This window comes from Nerophis ophidion, linkage group LG01, assembly GCF_033978795.1.
Source record: "Nerophis ophidion isolate RoL-2023_Sa linkage group LG01, RoL_Noph_v1.0, whole genome shotgun sequence".
Lineage (NCBI taxonomy): Eukaryota > Metazoa > Chordata > Actinopteri > Syngnathiformes > Syngnathidae > Nerophis > Nerophis ophidion.
Window position 1 is genome coordinate 39183735 of NC_084611.1, and position 21479 is coordinate 39205213.

The window sequence follows — 21479 nt, forward strand, 5'->3', positions numbered from 1 at the left end:
CTTCTTTCTCTCGTACTATCACTCGCACCACAGCTAACGTTACCCATGCTGCTACCTCTCTGCTCCGTGAGGGCGTATACGTATGGGACGTATGTAAGAAGGTGGGCTTGCTGTCTGTGAGAAGGAGAGACAAGAAAAAGTGGGAAACGCATGTAGTGTAATGCCAGCAGTTAAAAGCAACTGCGTGAGAACGTACCGTATTTTCAGCACTATAAGGCGCACCGGATTATAAGGCGCACCTTCAATGAATGGACTATTTTAAAACTTTGTTCACATATAAGGTGCACCGCATTATAAGGCGCATAGAATAGATGCTACACTAGAGGCTGGGGTTACGTTATGCAACCAATAGATGGAGCTGCGCTAAAGGGAATGTCAACAAAACAGTCAGGTCAGTCAAACTTTATTAATAGATTACAAACCAGCGTTCTGACAACGCCTTTCACTCCCAAAATGAATAAACAGCAGTTTTATTATTTTCCCCGATTCAATAAACACGTAAAAAACAGTCTGATACTGTTACGGTAAATCAAACGTTAGTGCAATCACATAATAGTAACACTCGAAATAGTGCAAAGCAATAATATATCAATAACTTAACGTTGCTCAAACGATAATGTCACACAACACAACACACAAAATAAACATGTAAAGTTCACTTTATGAAGTTATTCCTTATCCACGAACCCCTCAAATTCTTCTTCTTCAGTGTTCGAATCAAACAGTTGGGCAAATACGGCATCCAACATGTCCAGCTCCGTCTCGTCGAAGTCGTCATTAAACGAGTCAGTGTCGCTGCTGTTAATGTTAAATTCTCTCGCTGCTGCTCTGTTCCCGTGTTCTACTGTGTGACTGATCGCATTGAGTTTAACTCTGCGTTGTAAGCGTGTCTCTTAATAGGAGCCATTTTGGGGTCTTTACATAAACACAGAGAAACGGCACGCCTCCCGCTGTCATATATCCCAGTATGCAACGCGCACTTCTTCTTCTACGGGGCAAAATGAAGTTGGCGGCTTCTTACTGTAGTTGCGACACCTCCATCCATCCATCCATTTTTTTACCGCTTATTGTGGCTCAATATTGGTCCATATATAAGGCGCACCGGATTATAAGGCGCACTGTCAGCTTTTGAGAACATTTTAGGTTTTTAGGTGCGCCTTATAGTGCGGAAAATACGGTATACTCGAATATCGCGATATAGTAATTTTCTATATCGCACAGAGACAAACCCGCGATATATCCAGTATATCGTTATATGACCCAGCCCTTGCTGCAGCCCTAATTATTATAAAGCAGCTGTAAAGCCATCCACTGTGGTGGTTACCATGTTCACACATTGTTGCTGTTTTTTTTCCAGTCAAGTGGAGGACGGCATGAAGATGATTACGTTGGAGAAGCAAGAAAAGAGTCAGGTAGCAAAGCACTGTACTGTAGCTTTGCGAGAACAACAACAACTTAATCTATAAATGTTTTCTTTTTTCCAGAACAATTCGCTACTGATTCGATGTTTGCCATTAATGACAGTTTGCTACCGCCTGGATGTCTTCTCCGTCTCCTGCCTGGTCCACACTAAAATAAACATGGTGAGCAGTTTGCAGCAGGTACAATGGAACATTTCTTAGATAAGCATGCCCTGACCAGCCTTATTCATTAAATTAGGGCTGTCGAAAATAACAAGTTTACTCATGGGATTAATCACAAACAATTATCACATTAACCAAATATATATACACAGAATAATAATGCAATTTATTTTTACCATACATGCTCCTTCACCTGAAAGGCGGTATGGGTTGTTATATCAGTGATCAGATCAATTCATACATCTGGGCAAAGATGAGTGAGGAGACTCTGGCTGTTGTGCTCACTGGTAAATCTACATTTAACACACTACCTTTCGGGTCTGGATTAAGGTTTCCTAACCTTTTTGACCTAAGGGTCCAGCGTTCTACCTCAAAGGGGCCCTGGGCCTACTTACTACATATTAACACTGAATTACTAAGCTTACTTTTAATTCTAATGATATTCAATAATTACATCCAACCTACTTATAGTTTAACATGATAAACCCTGTCAAATGATGTGAAAGCATGTGTTCATCACAAAGATTATTATTAAGGCTTAGGTCAAGCTGATTAGAAAAATAAATACTAAACAATACTGCAAAGAAAGGAACTCATAAAAAACTGCTGAACAATAAATATACATACACTTATGTAGTGCTAAAATAAATACATTGTAACTACTTTAATAACAAATAATAATAATTAGAGATGTCCGATCATGGCTCTTTTGCCGATGTCCGATATCCCGATATTGTCCAACTCTTAATTACCGATTCCGATATCAACCGATACCGAAATATACAGTTGTGGAATTAACACAGTAGTATGCCTAATATTGTTGTGATGCATTAAACAAAGTAACAAGGTTTTCCAAAATAAGAGAACAACTTCAACTCAAGTTATGGAAAAAGATGCCAACATGGCACTGCCATATTTATTATTAAAGTCACTACGTGCATTATTTTTTTAAACATGCCTCAAAATAGCAGTTTGGAATTAGGGACATGCTCTCCTATAGTTGTAGTGGATATTTCCACTACAACTATAGGAAATACTATACTTTAACTTTAACTTTCTACCATGAATTGATTAACGTGGACCCCTACTTAAACAAGTTGAAAAACTTATTCGGGTGTTACCATTTAGTGGTCAATTGTACGGAATATGTACTGTACTGTGCAATCTACTATTAAAAGTATCAATCAATCAATCAATCAAACAAAGTGCATTATTTTTTTTTTTTTTTTTTTAACATGTCTCAAAACAACAGCTACTAAAACAATGAAGGCACACAGCTTTAGTCCACAGTATACTAGAGTAATAAAATAAACAATAACTTAGTCCTCCTTTAGTAGACTGCCTGGCATACTGTATAACAGGAAATTATAAACTGGGCTCAATCTGCCCTGCTCTAACGTATTTGTATGAGTAACACAAATGTGCTGCAAGCTAGTGGTGAGTGCTTGAAGTGGCCAAGCAGTCAGTCAGAACTTCTGAAATGCTGCATTGAGACAGGGCACCTACGTTCACTGCAAGCTGCTTTCGGTGTTTGCTTTTCATTCATCTTTCGCTTGTATTCATCGTGTATCTCCTTATGATTCTTAAAGAGGTGCGATATCAAATTGCTTGTCTTAAAGGAAGACGTCTTGATTCCTCTTCGCATAACCAACTTTTTGCAGTCATTGCAAATTGCCAGTTTTTTATCCGTCAGACACACTTAAAAATAATCCCAAACCATAGACATGGTGTCGTTAGTCAGTCACCGAACTCACTGGCTTGTTAGCCACAGCTACAGCACCGGCAACAACACACTCTTGTTGTTATGTTCCGCTCACGATGGTTTGATGAGTTCATCAAGCGTCGCCAGTAAACCTCTCATGCTGCAGTCGTCAACGCCTGTGTTGTGTGTGGGAGAGAGAAGAAGGGAGGAGCTGCTAACTGGAAGACGCAACTGCTCTGTACTGCTCTCTACGTCTGTGTTTTTTGTTTTCCGTACAGCAGCGTTTTAAAAAGTCATTAATTTTACTTTTTGAAATCGATATCGATAATTTCCGAAATTACATTTTAAACCAGCCGATATTATCGGACATCTGTAATAATAATGTATATAATTTAACTACAAATGAGAATAAAACAATTTTGTAGTATGTCTGCAGGCTGTTTGTTTGTGGAGGTGTTCTCAGATTGCAAATGAAAGCATGCCCCACCCTCTCCAAAAGTATCCTAATTTATCTTTTGAACGTTTAAATATAAAGTTTATAGAAGACGAACGTCATTGCTTTTCTTCCCTCAGAAATGGACAAATATATACTTTAGAAACATTAAATAGATTCACCCGATCACAACATCAGGTATACCTGCACACTCTGATCGATTCAGAGCCGCTTAAAGAAAGCTGCTTTTAGCGGCATTTATGTGACACATCAGTGTTATAATGCGCATGCCAAGATTGTATGAAAATAATACTTTATCCTACCTTTTTTGTGGTTCCTTATGGCATTAAGAGCTTTTACTTAATATTCAAATACAGTAAGTATGCCCACCTCGCTTACGATTTGATGCTTTGGGATCGTCTAACACAAGTATACAACATTTATGAGTCAAAATAGACGAAATTCAATGCAGGTCCCCTTTAAGTGGCAAAGCTGTCTGTTGTCCTTTTTTTTTTTTTTTTTTTTTTACACAAAAACAAACAGTGGTCCCCAAATTACGGCCCACGGGCCGGATCCGGTCCGCCATTCGTCCAAAATCCGGCCCGCGGGAAGTCCCAAGTTTAAAAAAAAAAATAAAACAATTATTTTTGATTATTTTTTAAAATCTGTCCTTTCCAATTCCTTTTCTACTGCTTGTTACTTTGTGTCTCCTAGCCGCTCAGGCAAATCATATTGTCTAAAAATGCATTTTTCCATCAATGGAGTGTGCACTTGATGTCATGTTTTCAGTCAATTAGTGCGCAAGGAATATGTATGTATGTATGTGTATATTTGTGAATATATATATATCTATATATGTATGTAAATGTATAAATGTATATATATGTATGTATATACATATATGTATATATGTGTGTATGTATGTATACATATGTATGTATATATATATATATATATGTGTATGTATATATATATATATATGTATATATATATATATATATATATATATGTATGTATATATATATATATATATATATATGTATGTATATATATATGTATATACATATGTATATGTGTATGTATGTATATATATTTTTATGTATATATGTGTATATATAGTATGTATATATATGTGTATATATACATACATATACATATGTATGTATATATATATATATATATATATATGTGTATATATAAATATATATATGTGTACATATATGTGTTTGTATGTATATATACATACGTATATATGTGTATATCAGGGGTCGGCAACCCGCGGCTCCAGAGCCGCATGCGGTACTTTGATCACTCTGATGCGGCTCAGCTTGTCACGGCTACAATGCGCCCTCATCCTTGCGCTCTGCTTGTCAAACCTCGGGACACGCCCACTGCCGCGAACATCCAGCCGCCAGCTGCTGCAGAACGGAGACGCAGACAAAGACATGTGGGTGTCCAAGTTAAAGCGCCTGACAGCGGACCTTGAAAATGTTTCACGCCAGAAGGCCGTTGTTGCTCAGAATCACAAATGGTGTGATATTGTCTCCTCTCTGAGCTGCTACCTTACCGTGGTAGAGGAGTTTGCGTGTCCCAATGATCCTAGGAGCTATGTTGTCTGGGGGTTTTCATGCCCCCTGGTAGGGTCTCCCAAGACAAACAGGTCCTAGGTGAGTGATCAGACAAAGAGCAGCTCAAAGACTTCTATGGAATTACAACGAAATGAACCCAGATTTCCCTCGCCCGGACGTGGGTCACCGGGGCCCCGCTCTGGAGCCAGGCCCGGAGTTGGGGCACGATGGCGAGCGCCTGGTGGTCGGGCCTGTTCCCATGGGGCCCGGCCGGGCACAGCCCGAAGAGGCAACGTGGGTCATCCCTCAAATGGGCTCACCACTCATAGGAGGGGCCATAGAGGTCGGGTGCATTGTGAGCTGGGCGGCAGCCGAAGGCAGGGCACTTGGCGGTCCGATCCTCGGCTACAGAAGCTAGCTCTTGGGACGTGGAACGTCACCTCACTGGGGGGGAAGGAGCCTGAGCTAGTGCGCGAGGTAGAGAAGTTCCGGCTGGATATAGTCGGACTCACCTCGACGCACAGCAAGGGCTCTGGAACCAGTTCTCTCGAGAGGGACTGGACCCTCTTCCACTCTGGCGTTGCCGGCAGTGAGAGGCGACGGGCTGGGGTGGCAATTCTGGTTGCCCCCCGGCTCAAAGCCTGTACGTTTGAGTTCAACCCAGTGGACGAGAGGGTAGCTTCCCTTCGCCTTCGGGTGGGGGGACGGGTCCTGACTGTTGTTTGTGCTTACGCACCAAACAGCAGTTCAGAATACCCACCCTTTTTGGGTACACTCGAGGGAGTACTGGAAAGTGCTCCTCCGGGTGATTCCCTTGTCCTACTGGGAGACTTCAACGCTCATGTTGGCAACGACAGTGAAACCTGGAGAGGCGTGATTGGGAAGAATGGTCGCCCGGATCTAAACCCGAGTGGTGTTTTGTTATTGGACTTTTGTGCTCGTCACAGTTTGTCGATAACAAACACCATGTTCAAACATAAGGGTGTCCATATGTGCACTTGGCACCAGGACACCCTAGGCCGCAGTTCCATGATCGACTTTGTAGTTGTGTCATCGGATTTGCGGCCTTATGTTTTGGACACTCGGGTGAAGAGAGGGGCGGAGCTTTCTACCGATCACCACCTGGTGGTGAGTTGGCTGCGATGGTGGGGGAGGATGCCGGACCGACCTGGCAGGCCCAAACGCATTGTGAGGGTCTGCTGGGAACGTCTGGTAGAGTCTCCTGTCAGAGAGAGTTTCAATTCACACCTCCGGGAGAACTTTGAACATGTCACGAGGGAGGTGCGGGACATTGAGTCCGAGTGGACCATGTTCCGAACCTCTATTGTCGAGGCGGCTGATTGGAGCTGTGGCCGCAAGGTTGTTGGTGCCTGTCGTGGCGGTAATCCCAGAACCCGTTGGTGGACACCAGCAGTGAGGGATGCCGTCAAGCTGAAGAAGGAGTCCTATCGGGTTCTTTTGGCTCATAGGACTCCGGGGGCAGTGGACGGGTACCGACGGGCCAAGCGGTGTGCAGCTTTAGCGGTCGCGGAGGCAAAAACTCGGACATGGGAAGAGTTCGGGGAAGCCATGGAAAACGACTTCCGGACGGCTTCGAAGCGATTCTGGACCACCATACGGCGCCTCAGGAAGGGGAAGCAGTGCACTATCAACACCGTGTATGGTGCGGATGGTGTTCTGCTGACTTCGACTGCGGATGTTGTGGATCGGTGGAGGGAATACTTCGAAGACCTCCTCAATCCCACCAACACGTCTTTCTTTGAGGAAGCGGTGCCTGGGGAATCTGTAGTGGACTCTCCTATTTCTGGGGCTGAGGTCGCTGAGGTAGTTAAAAAGCTCCTTGGCGGCAAGGCCCCGGGGGTGGATGAGATCCGCCCGGAGTTCCTTAAGGCTCTGGATGCTGTGGGGCTGTCTTGGTTGACAAGACTCTGCAGCATCGCGTGGACATCGGGGGCGGTACCTCTGGATTGGCAGACCGGGGTGGTGGTCCCTCTCTTTAAGAAGGGGGACCGGAGGGTGTGTTCCAACTATCGTGGGATCACACTCCTCAGCCTTCCCGGTAAGGTTTATTCAGGTGTACTGGAGAGGAGGCTTCGCCGGATAGTCGAACCTCGGATTCAGGAGGAACAGTGTGGTTTTCGTCCTGGTCGTGGAACTGTGGACCAGCTCTATACTCTCGGCAGGGTTCTTGAGGGTGCATGGGAGTTTGCCCAACCAGTCTACATGTGCTTTGTGGACTTGGAGAAGGCATTCGACCGTGTCCCTCGGGAAGTCCTGTGGGGAGTGCTCAGAGAGTATGGGGTATCGGAATGTCTTATTGTGGCAGTCCGCTCTCTGTATGATCAGTGTCAGAGCTTGGTCCGCATTGCTGGCAGTAAGTCGGACACGTTTCCAGTGAAGGTTGGACTCCGCCAAGGCTGTCCTTTGTCACCGATTCTGTTCATAACTTTTATGGACAGAATTTCTAGGCGCAGCCAAGGCGTTGAGGGGTTCCGGTTTGGTGGCCACGGGATTAGGTCTCTGCTTTTTGCAGATGATGTAGTCCTGATGGCTTCATCTGGCCGGGATCTTCAGCTCTCACTGGATCGGTTCGCAGCCGAGTGTGAAGCGACCGGAATGAGAATCAGCACCTCCAAGTCCGAGTCCATGGTTCTCGCCCGGAAAAGGGTGGAGTGCCATCTCCGGGTTGGGGAGGAGACCCTGCCCCAAGTGGAGGAGTTCAAGTACCTAGGAGTCTTGTTCACGAGTGGGGGAAGAGTGGATCGTGAGATCGACAGGCGGATCGGTGCGGCGTCTTCAGTAATGCGGACGTTGTATCGATCCGTTGTGGTGAAGAAGGAGCTGAGCCGGAAGGCAAAGCTCTCAATTTACCGGTCGATCTACGTTCCCATCCTCACCTATGGTCATGAGCTTTGGGTCCTGACCGAAAGGATAAGATCACGGGTACAAGCGGCCGAAATGAGTTTCCTCCGCCGGGTGGCGGGGCTCTCCCTTAGAGATAGGGTGAGAAGCTCTGCCATCCGGGAGGAACTCAACGTAAAGCCGCTGCTCCTCCACATCGAGAGGAGCCAGATGAGGTGGTTCGGGCATCTGGTCAGGATGCCACCCGAACGCCTCCCTAGGGATGTGTTTAGGGCACGTCCAGCTGGTAGGAGGCCACGGGGAAGACCCAGGACACGTTGGGAAGACTATGTCTCCCGGCTGGCCTGGGAACGCCTCGGGATCCCCCGGGAAGAGCTAGACGAAGTGGCTGGAGATAGGGAAGTCTGGGCTTCCCTGCTTAGGCTGCTGCCCCCGCGACCCGACCTCGGATAAGCGGAAGATGATGGATGGATGGATGGATGGGTGATATTGAAAACCTCCCCAAACCAGACAAACTCGGAACGCTAGACTCTTATGTGAACATGAAAAAGTATGCACTTGGAGTCCTGTCAATCTTTAGATCCACATATTTATGTGAGCAGGTGTTCTTCAACATTAACTTTGTTAAAAACAAACATCGCACATGCCTCCCAGATGAGACTTTACAATCCTGTGTGAAGATAAAGGTGACGTCATACAGCCCTGATGTGGAGACGCTGTGCGCTGCAGTTCAGGAGCAGAAATCACATTGACCAAGTATGATAAATATTTTAATTTCCTATATTTTTTCATATATTCACATTTTGTAATTGTTCAGTGAAATAGACATTTTATTATTTAAGTTGGCAGCTGACTGCACGGCGCCAGTAACAGGATGACAGCTTAGAGAGAGAGGACGGCATTTTTGGTTCTCTGCCAGTGGATAATATAAGTTCAGACATTAAGTATTTTACTCAACCTTCAACCCGACGTCTTTTTCGGAGTTAAAAACATTTTGTTGGATGCAGAAATTTTATTTAATTTTCTCTGCAGTCGTTCATTGATTTCATAAATGTAACCCATAATAGTTTGTTTATACATAGCACAAAGCAAAAAAACAACTTTATATGCAGTGTTATTTATTTTATTTTATTTTTGTCCTGTCCAGCTTCTCAGGCAAATCATATAGTTGATGTAGGTGCCCATATCGGCTGTTCAGATTTACTTTACAAAAGAGAAGTGTAGGATACTTCTATTGTTGCCTTATTTAAATTTGACTTTATTAAATGTAATAATATTATCATTTGGTGCAGCCGGGCAGGAACAGGAGGGGATAGAAAGAGAAAAAAAGGAGAAATTGTGGGGATAAGAGGGGGATTAGACAGTGTTATTTCATTTTAAATTTCAAAAGAGTTTTGTGGCTCCCATTGTTTCCTTTGATTTGTGAAACGGGTCAAAATGGCTCTTTGAGTGGTAAAGGTTGCCGACCCCTGCTTTATAACCAGGTGGGTGTGCCTTGATGGTTTTGGCCTATCGTAGTGAGAGAAAAAACAAAAACTGCTTTGATGCAAACAAGCAATCATACTGTCAAAGCTAACGACAGTCGTTGAAGTGTAATTTCACAGTTAGCATTGAGGGATTGTGTGGCAGAATGATTGCTGTGGATTTACCACTACCAGTCAGAAATAGTCGGAATCACCCACATTGGCATTCGATTCAGTTGTACACAAATGGAATTCTGGTCACATTCTCTAACCAGAATGTTTCTAACTCCTGTTTTTTGTCGGAAGCTAAATTGCAGTCTTTTAGGAATGGTTGAAAGGACAGAGTTGTATGTAAAGTAAAGTAAAGTACCAATGATTGTCACACACACACACTAGGTGTGGCAAAATTTGTCCTCTGCATTTGACCTATCCCCTTGATCACCCCCTGGGAAGTGAGGGGAGCAGTGGGCAGCAGCGGTCTCGCCCCTGGGAATCATTTATAGTGATTTAACCCCCAATTCCAACCCTTGATGCTGAGTGCCAAGCAGGGAGGCAATGGGTCTGATTTTTTTATAGTCTTTGGTATGACTCGGCCGGGGTTTGAACTCCCAACTTTCTGATCTTCTGTTCAGGGATGGTTTTTCCACCTTGATAGTTTGTGTCCCTAACTCCTTTTTGGTACCATCCGTCCTCTCTGTCCAGAACTGATGAAGCTTATTCGGATGAGAGGCGAATCGTCTTCTAAGAAAAAACAAATCAGTCAAATTGCAATCGATTGAATCCTCGGAGATCACAGTAATCTGGATGAATGAGAACATTCATAGACTTCCACTGTAAATGATTTGTGTTGCGGCACATAAAATGTCTTCACATTGTAATAAGCAATGCCTTTATTTGCAGGACACCATTTATTACGCAGAGGGGATTTGTACAGTCTCAGAAAGGTTTGTTTTTTTTTTTTTCTGCTACTGTATTCAGTCAGTACTAAAAGGTTAACCTAATAACTTGTTCTCCAATTCAGTCAGGAAGAGTGTGTGTCGTCTGTCGTCGTCCGATGCCTGACTGAGGCTTTACCTGAGAGCAGGTTGGTCATACTGACTCCATGCTGTATATTTAAACTGATGTTTTTTTTGTCATTAATGTGATTGTGACTTGTTCTTAGGCTCAGTCGACTTCTATACAAACACAAATTTGAAGAGGCCGAAAGGTTTGCCATTGCCTTCCAGCTGGATTTAGAAGTATGTTTGTGTTCCTCTTCCTATGGATCATTGAGTATAAAATAGGTTCACAGTCATCTGTGTGTTGTAAAGGTTTGTTATCTACTGTGGTACCTTGGTTCCATCCATTCATTCATCCATTTTCTACCGCTTATCCCTTTCGGGGTCGCGGGGGATGCTGGAGCCTATCTCAGCTACAATCGGGCGGAAGGCAGTTTACACCCTGGACAAGTCGCCACCTCATCACAGGGCCAACAACATTCACACACTAGGGCCAATTTTAGTGTTGCCAATCAACCTATCCCCGGTTGCATGTTTTTTGGAAGTGGGAGGAAGCCAGAATACCCGGAGGAAACCCACGCAGTCACGGGGAGAACATGCAGGATCGAACCCAGGACCTTCGTGTTAATGTTACACAGACGTTATTTCCCAGCACCAAACCTGCAGAAAATAGTTCTTCTCACATTTTTTTATTTTTTTTTACGTTTTCACACTTTGCACTATTTCTTACACTTTTATTCCTTATTTTTGCACCTTCATTTCTTCCTTGGTTGTTGTTAGTTATATTTTCCAAAAGGTCTGACAGACCAAATTGTAATCAAAATCCAAAGCAATTTTTCCCATAAGATATATTACAGATCTAAACAATCTTATTCAGACACCCAAACTTTTTACCAAGGTACCACTGTTTAAAGCAGGCCTGGGCAATTATTTTGAATCGTGGCCAAATTTAAAGGAAAATTGTGTCAGGGGCCGGTGTATCAGTTTTTAGGAACACCAACACAAAACTTCACAATAATGTCTGATTGAATGCTAAAGGCCGCATTAAAAAACAGAATGGAATTAAAATTGTTTTTACTGGATCAGACACCCAGAATGTACATGTAAATAAAGAATGTGAGATTTACAATATTCACTATGAACGATAAAACACTGAATATTGACAACAAATGACATATTTTACAATCAAGAGAAAAGCAACAGAAATGCAACAAACAGCCAAATATGAACGCGAAAGGTAAAAACAACCCCACCTACTATCTGATATATGTGATACATCACTAAGCTTTGGAACTTTGTAGTAAAAATCTACTTCCGTGTCTGTCACTGACACCCACATTTCAGGCTCTGGAAACACTCCGTGGAAACGTTCCACATCCACACTGCTTGGTGCCTCATTTCAGCTGCTAAGACTTAGATAACCATAGTAACTAATTAGATTACTATAGTAACTAATTACATGACCATAGTAACTAGTATATAATGCAAAAGCGCTGATTCCAAGCATTGTTAAGGTCATTAGAAAACATCACTGCACACCATAATGGCAGCTACACTTTCCATCTTAGCGATCTAAAAAAATATTTGGGAATGTCCGGCGGGCCAGATTGAAAAGCTTAATTTTCCCAGGTCTGGTTTAAAACCTCAAATTATAGCCAGAGCGTTTATTTATCTGAACTATAATAATTGGAGAGATGCTTATTCCCTAATGGGAAAACATCATAAATAACAACTTTAATTTTCTTTTACTTTAATAAGGATTTTGCGGGCTTTATGCACCAGTTTATCGCCCAACATGGTAGCAACAGAACCAATGTTGTAATATCGGTTAGAAGCAAACCGTTCATTGAGAACAATAGTATGGAAAGTACAAACCCCGTTTCCATATGAGTTGGGAAATTGTGTTGGATGTAAATATAAACGAAATACAATGGTTTGCAAATCCTTTTCAACCCATATTCAATTCAATGCACTACAAAGACAAGATATTTGATGTTCAAACTCATAAACTTTATTTTTTTTGCCAAATAATAATTACCGTATTTCCTTGACTTGCCGCCAGGGCGCTATTTAATTTAAAACCTCTTCTCACTCCTGCGCTTACCAAAGGCATGCGGTAAAAGTAAGCATTCGCTAATTATTTTAAAACCTCTTCTCACTCCGGCATTTACCAAAGGCATGCAGTAAAAATGTGAGTGTGATGTAAGCTTGGACCTTAAATCCTACTGAATAGCTCTTAAACTTCTTCCCTTCTATGCGATTTCAAATTACCGGTATTGAAATCAGCCTCCTTCATTTTGAAAATGATGACAGGGGAAGTGTCACTCGTGACGTCACAAGTTTGACCAGGCGGTAATACTAAGCATGCGCTAATTATTTTGCGAAGCGAGTTTGACCCGGCAGTAATTCAAGGCAGGCGCATACTACATGCCCTGCGGCAATTCAAGGAAATACGGTAACTTAGACTTTCATGGCTGCAACACGTGCCAAAGTAGTTGGGAAAGGGCATGTTCACCACTGTGTTGCATCACCTTTCTTTCAACAACACTCAGTAAAGCTTTGGGAACTGAGGAGACACATTTTTTAAGCTTTTCGGGTGGAATTCTTTCCCATTTTTGTTTTATGCACAGCTTAAGTTGTTCAACAGTCCGGGGTCTCCGTTGTGGTATTTTAGGCTTCATAATGCGCCACACGTTTTCAATAGGAGACAGGTCTGGACTACAGGCATGCCAGTCTAGTACCCGCACTCTTTTGCTATGAAGCTACGCTATTGTAACAAGTGACTTGATATTGTCTTGCTGAAATAAGCAGGGGCGTCCATGATAACGTTGCTTGGATGACAACATATGTTGCTCCAAAACCTGTATGGACCTTTCAGCATTAATGGTGCCTTCACAGATGTGTAAGTTACCCATGCCTTGGGCACTAATACACCCCCATACCATCACAGATGCTGGCTTTTGAACTTTGCACCTAGAACATTCCTGATGGTTCTTTTCCTCTTTGGTCCGGATGACACGACGTTCATCGTTTCCAAAAAACAATTTGAAATGTGGACTCGTCAGACCACAGAACACTTTTCCACTTGGCATCTGTCCATCTTAGCTTTTCTGGGTGTCGTTGATAAATGGCTTTGGCTTTGCATAGTAGTTTTAACTTGTACTTACAGATGTAGCGACAAACTGTAGTTACTGACAGTGGTTTTCTGAAGGGTTCCTGAGCCCATGTGGTGATATCCGTTACACACTGATGTCGCTTTTTGATGCAGTACCGCCTGAGGGAACGAAAGTCGGTTGTATCATCGCTTATGTTCAATGATTTTTCCAGATTCTCTGAACCTTTTGATGGTATTACGGACCGTAGATGGATGAAATTCCTAAATTCCTTGCAATAGACAGTTGAAAAATGTTGTTCTTAAAATGTTTAACAATTTGCTCACACATTTGTTCACAAAGTGGTGACCTTAGCCCCGTCCTAATTTGTGAATGACTGAGCATTTCACGGAAGCAGTTCTTATACCCAATCATGGCACCCACCTGTTCCCAATTAGCCTGCACACCTGTCCTCCCACTTCCAAAGACATGCACCTGGGGATAGGTTGATTGGCAACACTAAATTGGCCCTAGTGTGTGAATGTGAGTGTGAATGTTGTCTGTCTATCTGTGTTGGCCCTGCGATGAGGTGGCGACTTGTCCAGGGTGTACCCCGCCTTCCGCCCGATTGTAGCTGAGATAGGCGCCAGCGCCCCCCGCGACCCCGAAAGGGAATAAGCGGTAGAAAATGGATGGATGGATGGACCTGTGGGATGTTCCAAATAAGTGTTTGTTGAGAATTACTCAACTTTATCAGTATCCATTGCCACCTTTCCCAACTTCTTTTTCATGTGTTGCTGACATCAAATTCTAAAGTTAATGATTATTTGCAAAAAATAAAATGTTTATCAATTTGAACATCAACTATGTTGTCTTTGTAGCATATTCAACTGAATATGGGTTGAAAATGATTTGGAAATCATTGTATTCCGTTTATATTTACATCTAACACAATTTCCCAACTTATATGGAAACAGGGTTTGTATAATACGCAGAGTAGCGACGTTTTAAAGGCACATGCATTTTTCTGAAATGTACTTTACATGCTGCTGTTGCCGTCTGGTTAATTAAAAAAAATAACACAACTACTGTACATTCGGAGGTTGCCCACAGCCAAAGCCATTCATGGAAATGATTTTTGACCAAGAGTTTAATAGAAATCATTTATTTGAGATGTTAATTTAGAGCATTTACACTATTTTATTATCAACAAAGCATGGTTTGTTTTCCTGTATTTTTCTCAGCTTGTCTACAAGGTGAAGCTGGACTTTGTGCTGGAGCAGCTGGCCTCGGCGTCGGTGGGCGGCTACGGACAGGACGTGTGGTCGGAGCTGGTGGAGGAGGCAGAGATCAACTTGAAGAAGATAGCAGTACGCATCGTTTCAAAAGAAAACGCTCACGGAAATTTTTTTTGTGGAGTCTTTCCATGATCTTTTTGCATGTGGTCTAGGATGAGCACTATGTGGTGGAATATTGCCTGACGGCTCCGTGGCCCACCTTTGAAACCGCGGAGAAGATGCTCAACTACGCTGCCACCCAGTACTCATCCTTGCCGATCCAGGAGGCTTTGGCCAAACTGGGAATGTTCTCCAGCCTTTACGGACAGGAAAAATTCAAGTAAGGTCTCTTTACTCTATTTTCTGAGTATTAGCAATTCTAATATATTTAATGCGATTGTACTGTTTTTTTTTCTCTTATATGCAGCGGCATCGCCTGGATGGAATTCCTGAACTGCACAGACTTGCTTGGAGACATTTTGACCCACCTAAGAGATGGAGACTTGAGGGGTGCACAGTTCCTTTGGCTGCGATATGAGGTATCAAGAAAAGCATTTAGAGACTGCCACTCAGGGTTGTACATTTGTACTAGAGATGTCCGATAAAATCTGAACGACAAATGCTTTAAAATGTAATATCGGAAATTATCGGTATCGGTATAAAAAAAAAAAAAAATTACATTTATGACTTTTTAAAACCCCACTGTATGCAGTGGTACACGGATGTAGGGAGAAGTACAGAGCGCCAATATACCTTAAAGGCACTGCCTTGGTGTGCCGGCCCAATCACATAAAATTTACGGCTTTTCACACACACAAGTGAATGCTTACTTGGTCAACTGCCATACAGGTCACACTGAGGGTGGCCGTATAAAAAACTTTAACACTGTTACAAATATGCGCCACACTGTGAACCCACACCAAACAAGAATGACAAACACATTTCGGGAGAACATCCGCACCGTAACACAACAGAACAAAAAGCCAGAACCCCTTGCAACACCAACTCATCCGCTACAATATACAGCCCCCGCTACCCCATCACCTCAACCCCGGCCCCCAACCCCGCCCACCTGGACCTTCTCATGCTCTCTCAGGGAGAGCATGTCCCAAATCCCAAGCGGCTGTTTTGAGGCATGTTAAAAAAAAACATAATGCACTTTGCGACTTCAATAATAAATATGGCAGTGCCATGTTGGCATTTTTTTTCATAACTTGAGTTGATTTATTTTGTAAAACCTTGTTACCGTATTAACTTGAATTGCCGCCGGGTATATAGTATGCGCCTGCCTAAAATGACTGCCGGGTCAAACTCGTTTCGCACAATAATTAGCGCATGCTTAGCATTACCGCAGGCTCAGGATTAACACCGGGTCAAACTCATTTCGCGAAACATTATTTTTATTAGCGCATGTCTAGAATTTCCGCCGGGTCAAACTAGTTTCACAAAATAATTAGCCTATGCCTAGGATTTCCGCCGGGTCAAACTCGTCACGTCACGAGTGACACTTCATCTGTCATCATTTTCAAAATGGAGGAGGCTGATTTCAATAATTTGAAATCGCATAAAGGGAAGAAGATCAAGAGCTATTCGGTAGGATTTAAGGTCCAAGCTATTGAATATGCTAAAAAGAACAGTAATCAGCTATGTTTTATTAATATACCGTAGCTGTGTGTGTCAAATATTAATTATTAAATGACTCCCGCCTCCTGGTGGTAGAGGGCGCTAGTGATCCTTCTTGCGACTACTTGGCTGCAGAAGAAGTGACAACAAGCAGCAAGAGTGAGCAGCGTGTGTTTATTTTTTACTCTCGCTTGCACTTTTAACATGGAGGATTCCATATCTAAAATAAAACAGTTTTCTAAACTGGACTTTCAATCGAAGCAGGAGGTTATAAAGGAAGATCTCCATCGAGACAGAGAGACTTTTAAAACTGAAGAAAGATAAGGAAGACTTCTATAAACAAGTTATCGATGCTTTTGATCAGAAGGAGCTGCGCACGGACTTCATTTATAAGTAAAGGTAAGACCATAATAACTTTTTTTTTTATTAAATGTGCTTTTTATGATGGTATCCTTACATCACACTCAAATTTATAAGCGCAGGCTTAAATTTACTGCATTCCTTTGGTAAGTGCCGGAGTGAGAAGAGGTTTTAATATAATTAGCGCATGCTTGCCTTTACCGCATGCCTTTGGTAAGTGCCGGAGTGAGAAGAGGTTTTAAATTAATTAGCGCCTTGGCGGCAATTCAAGGAAATACGGTACATGGTTTAATGTATCAAGCGGGGCATCACAACAGAATTAGGCATAATAATGTGTTCATTCCACGACTGTATATATTGTATCGGTTGATATCGGAATCGATAATTAAGAGTTGGACATTATCGGATATCAGCAAAAAAGCTACACGTCCGTGTACACAGCAGCGTTTTAAAAAGTCATAAATTTTACTTTTTTAAAAAAACTGATACCGATAATTTTGAAAACCGATACCGATAATTTCCCATATTACATTTTAAAGCCTTTATCGGCCGATAATATCAGTAGTCCGATATCATCGGGCATCTCTAATTACCACATATATGAATGTGTAGTGATTCAATAGTGGGTTCTCAGTTCCGACTGTAAAGCGCTATGAGTGTCTAGAAAAGTGCTACATAAATCTAATCCACTGTCATTATAATATGCACATACATACAGTATATAATACAGCAGTGGTTCTCAAATGGGGGTACCCGTACCTCTGGGGGTACTTGAAGGTATGCCAAGGGGTACTTGAGATTTAAAAAAAATATTGTAAACATAGCTACAATTCAAAAATCTTTTATAAATATATTTATTGAATTTTACTTCAACAAAATATGAATGTAAGTTATTAACTGTGAAAAGAAATGCAACAATGCAATATTCAGTGTTGACAGCTAGATATTTTGTGGACATGTTCCATAAATATTGATGTTAAAGATTTATTTTTTTGTGAAGAAATTTTTAGAATTAAGTTCATGAATCCAGATGGATCTCTATTACAATCCCCAAAGAGGGCACTTTAAGTTGATGATTACTTCTATGTGTTGAAATCTTTATTTATAATTGAATCACTTGTTTATTTTTCAACAAGTTTTTAGTATTTTTATTTTTTTTCTCCAAATAGTTCAAGAAAGACCACTACAAATGAGCAATATTTTGCACTGTTATACAATTTAATAAATCAGAAACTGATGACATAATGCTGTATTTTACTTCATTATGTCTTTTTTTTTCAACCAAAAATGCTTTGCTCTGATTAGGGGGTAGTTGAATTAAAAAAAATTTCACAGGGGGTACATCGCTGAAAAAAGGTTGATATCGCAGCATACTGTGATAATACTCTGTTTAATGGTGGAGTTGACCACTTTAGTTTTATTCTGTCAAATGAGGGTGACGCGGGTCGTAAAGTGTGCCGTGGTCATTTTACAAATTTCAACTATCTGGTAGAAAAAAAATGAAATCGCTCAGTAATCGCACATGAATCTGTATTTACTGCTTGTGTTTTTTAATGCAGTTAAATGTTCTACGAAATGGCAGCAAGTAGCTAAGGATCTTGTTAGTCACACAATATAAATAGTGAATTTAAAATCACCTGCAAGCCCACATCCACTTAAAACTACTTCTGGGTATACTTGTTTTTCACATAAATTCGCAAAAAATAAAGTCATATACCGGTTATTTGTTTTGTCCATTTTCAAAATGTGTACAAAATAAGACATTTGAAAAGTGATTAGTTATTCTCTTTTTTTTTTTTTTAGTCTTGAAAAAACATTTTCACTTTTGTTTTTTTTGTTTTTCTTTTATATTGAAAAATTAATGAATGAACGAATAATACAACTAATAAAACTACTACTACCTTTTTGTAGCGTTAATACAAAACTACATTAGGATGTTGCCTACAACAACAACTGTTGTTTTACCCTAGACTAATGATTGCTCGTTTTTGTAGACAACACACTTTGCAAATATGGCAGAATGTTTTCACTGAATAGTTAATTGGAGCATTTGCATTAAATAAAGAAACATACACACTACAAAAAGTCAGTGTTCAAAAACAAGAAAAAAATACAAAAATTAGGGGTATTTTATTTGAACTCAGCAAAATTAGCTGCCAATAGAACAAGAAAATTAGGCTTGTCAGGACTTTCCAAAACAAGTAAAATTAGCTAACTTCAATGAACCCAAAACACCTTAAAATAAGTACATTCTCACTAATGAGTGCACTTTTCTTGGTAGAAAAAAATGAGAGCTTTTTGCTCAATATGTTGAAAAATTTTCTTAAATGAAGTAAATGCTAGTGCCATTATCTTGACATAATGATATGCGCTCGGCATCATGATTTTTTTTTTTCATGCTTCAAGTAAGAAATTATTACTTTAAAAAAATACTTTTATACTTGTGAGTGTTGATGACACAACTTTGCAACAGTTGATATTCTAGTTTTAATCATGTTTTACTCAATATAGGTCATAACATCTCAGCAACAAGCTATAATATCTTACTGAGATCATTTAGGACCAAAACACTTAAAACAAGTAAAACACTATCATAAAATCTGCTTAGTGAGAAGAATTATCTTATCAGACAGAAAATAAGCAAATATCACCCTTATTTGAGATATTTGATTAAAGTTAAAGTGAGATAAAGTACCAATGATTGTCACACACACTCTAGGTGTGGTGAAATTTGTCCTCTGCATTTGACCCATCCCCTTGATCACCCCCTGGCATAGCTCGGTTGGTAGAGTGGCCTTGCCAGCAACTTGAGGGTTGCAGGTTTGATTCCCGCTTATGCCATCCTAGTCACTGCCGTTGTGTCCTTGGGCAAGACACTTTACCCACCTGCTCCCAGTGCCACCCACACTGGTTTAAATGTAACTTAGATATTGGGTGTCACTATGTAAAGCGCTTTGAGTCACTTGAGAAAAGCGCTATATAAATATAATTCACTTCACTTCACTTCAAAAAGTGAGGGGAGCAGTGGGCAGCAGCATTTTTGGTGATTTAACCCCCATCTCCAACCGTTGATGCTGAGTGCCAAGCAGGGAGGCAATGGGTCCCATTTTTATAGTCTTTGGTATGACACAGCCGGGGTTTGAACTCACAACCCACCGATCTCAGGGCTGACACACTAATCAGTAGGCCACTGAGTAGGTAGTAGATCTTACTTAGATTTCAGCTTTTACATGCAGTACATTCATATAAAGAAAAAAGACGAACCCTTACTGATGTGAATAATTTCCTTGCTATAAGTAACCAAAAACCTAAGTAAGTTATAAAGTAACCTACTTCCAGTCACTCCAAAATGTCTGTGAGGGGGTCAATGGTGTAATGTTAATGTTTTTTTGTTTTTTTTTAAGGGTCAGATTGCAGGTTCGTTCCATGAGAGCAGCCTCCAGGCCGTCCTCAGCGCCATTCCAGAGGAGCTACCGTCCCAAGATCTTTGTCCTTGGTTTCGGTCGGTGTTTTTGCCTTTTGTGAGAAGAGTGCTGCCAGCAGGACAGGTGGGGGTCCTTTCTCGTGCTCAAAAACACAATCAGTATTAATATACCGTATTTTTCGGATTATTATTCGCTCCGTAGTATAGGTCGCACCGGCCGAAAATACATAATAAAGAAGGAAAAAAACATATATACGTCGCACTGGAGTATAAGTCGCATTTTTGGGGGACATTTATTTGATAAAATCCAAGACCAAGAATAGACATTTCAAAGGCAATTTAAAATAAATAATGAATAGTGAACAACAGGCTGAATAAGTGTACGTTATATGACGCATAAATAACCAACTGAGATTTTTTTTCGATTCAACGCGATTCTCGATTCCAAAACAATATTTTTCCGATTCAAAACGATTCTGTATTCATTCAATACATAGGATTTCAGCAGGATCTACCTCAGTCTGCTGACATGTTAGCAGAGTAGTAGATTTAAAAAAAACAAAAAACTTTTATAATTGTAAAGGACAATGTTTTATCAACTGATTGCAATAATGTAAATTTGTTTTAACTATTAAACGAACCAAAAATATGACTTATTTTATCTTTGTGAAAACATTAGACACAGTGTGTTGTCAAGCTTATGAGATGCGATGCAAGTGTAAGCCACTGTGACACTATTGTTCTTTTTTTTTAATTTTTATAAATGTGTAATGATAATGTCAATGAGGGATTTTTAATCACTGCTATGCTGAAATTATAACTAATATTGATACTGTTAATAATATTCATTTTTGTTTCACTTCTTTTGGTTTGTTCTGTGTCCTGTTTGTGTCTCCTATCCATTGCTCTGTTTATTGCAGTTCTGAGTGTTGCTGGGTCAGGTTTGGTTTTGGAATTGGATTGCATTGTTATGGTATTGCTGTGTATTGGTTTGTTGAATTAATGAAAAAAAAATATATATTATTATTATTTTTTTAAATAGATTTAAAAAAAAAAAAGTGAATTGATTCTGAATCGCACAACGTGAGAATCGC

General features: G+C 41.0%; 1 protein-coding gene across 2 annotated transcripts in view; it reads left to right on the forward strand.

The window, feature by feature from the left end:
* kntc1 (kinetochore associated 1) overlaps window positions 1-21479 on the forward strand; it is a 119975-nt gene that overhangs the window by 25659 nt on the left and 72837 nt on the right. For both annotated transcript variants that reach the window (XM_061902424.1, XM_061902416.1), the window contains exons 11-19: window positions 1358-1412; window positions 1485-1583; window positions 10512-10555; window positions 10633-10695; window positions 10774-10849; window positions 14946-15071; window positions 15152-15318; window positions 15406-15517; window positions 20366-20509. In XM_061902424.1, the coding sequence (XP_061758408.1) occupies window positions 1358-1412; window positions 1485-1583; window positions 10512-10555; window positions 10633-10695; window positions 10774-10849; window positions 14946-15071; window positions 15152-15318; window positions 15406-15517; window positions 20366-20509 (886 nt within the window). The remainder of the gene's footprint in view (window positions 1-1357; window positions 1413-1484; window positions 1584-10511; window positions 10556-10632; window positions 10696-10773; window positions 10850-14945; window positions 15072-15151; window positions 15319-15405; window positions 15518-20365; window positions 20510-21479) is intronic.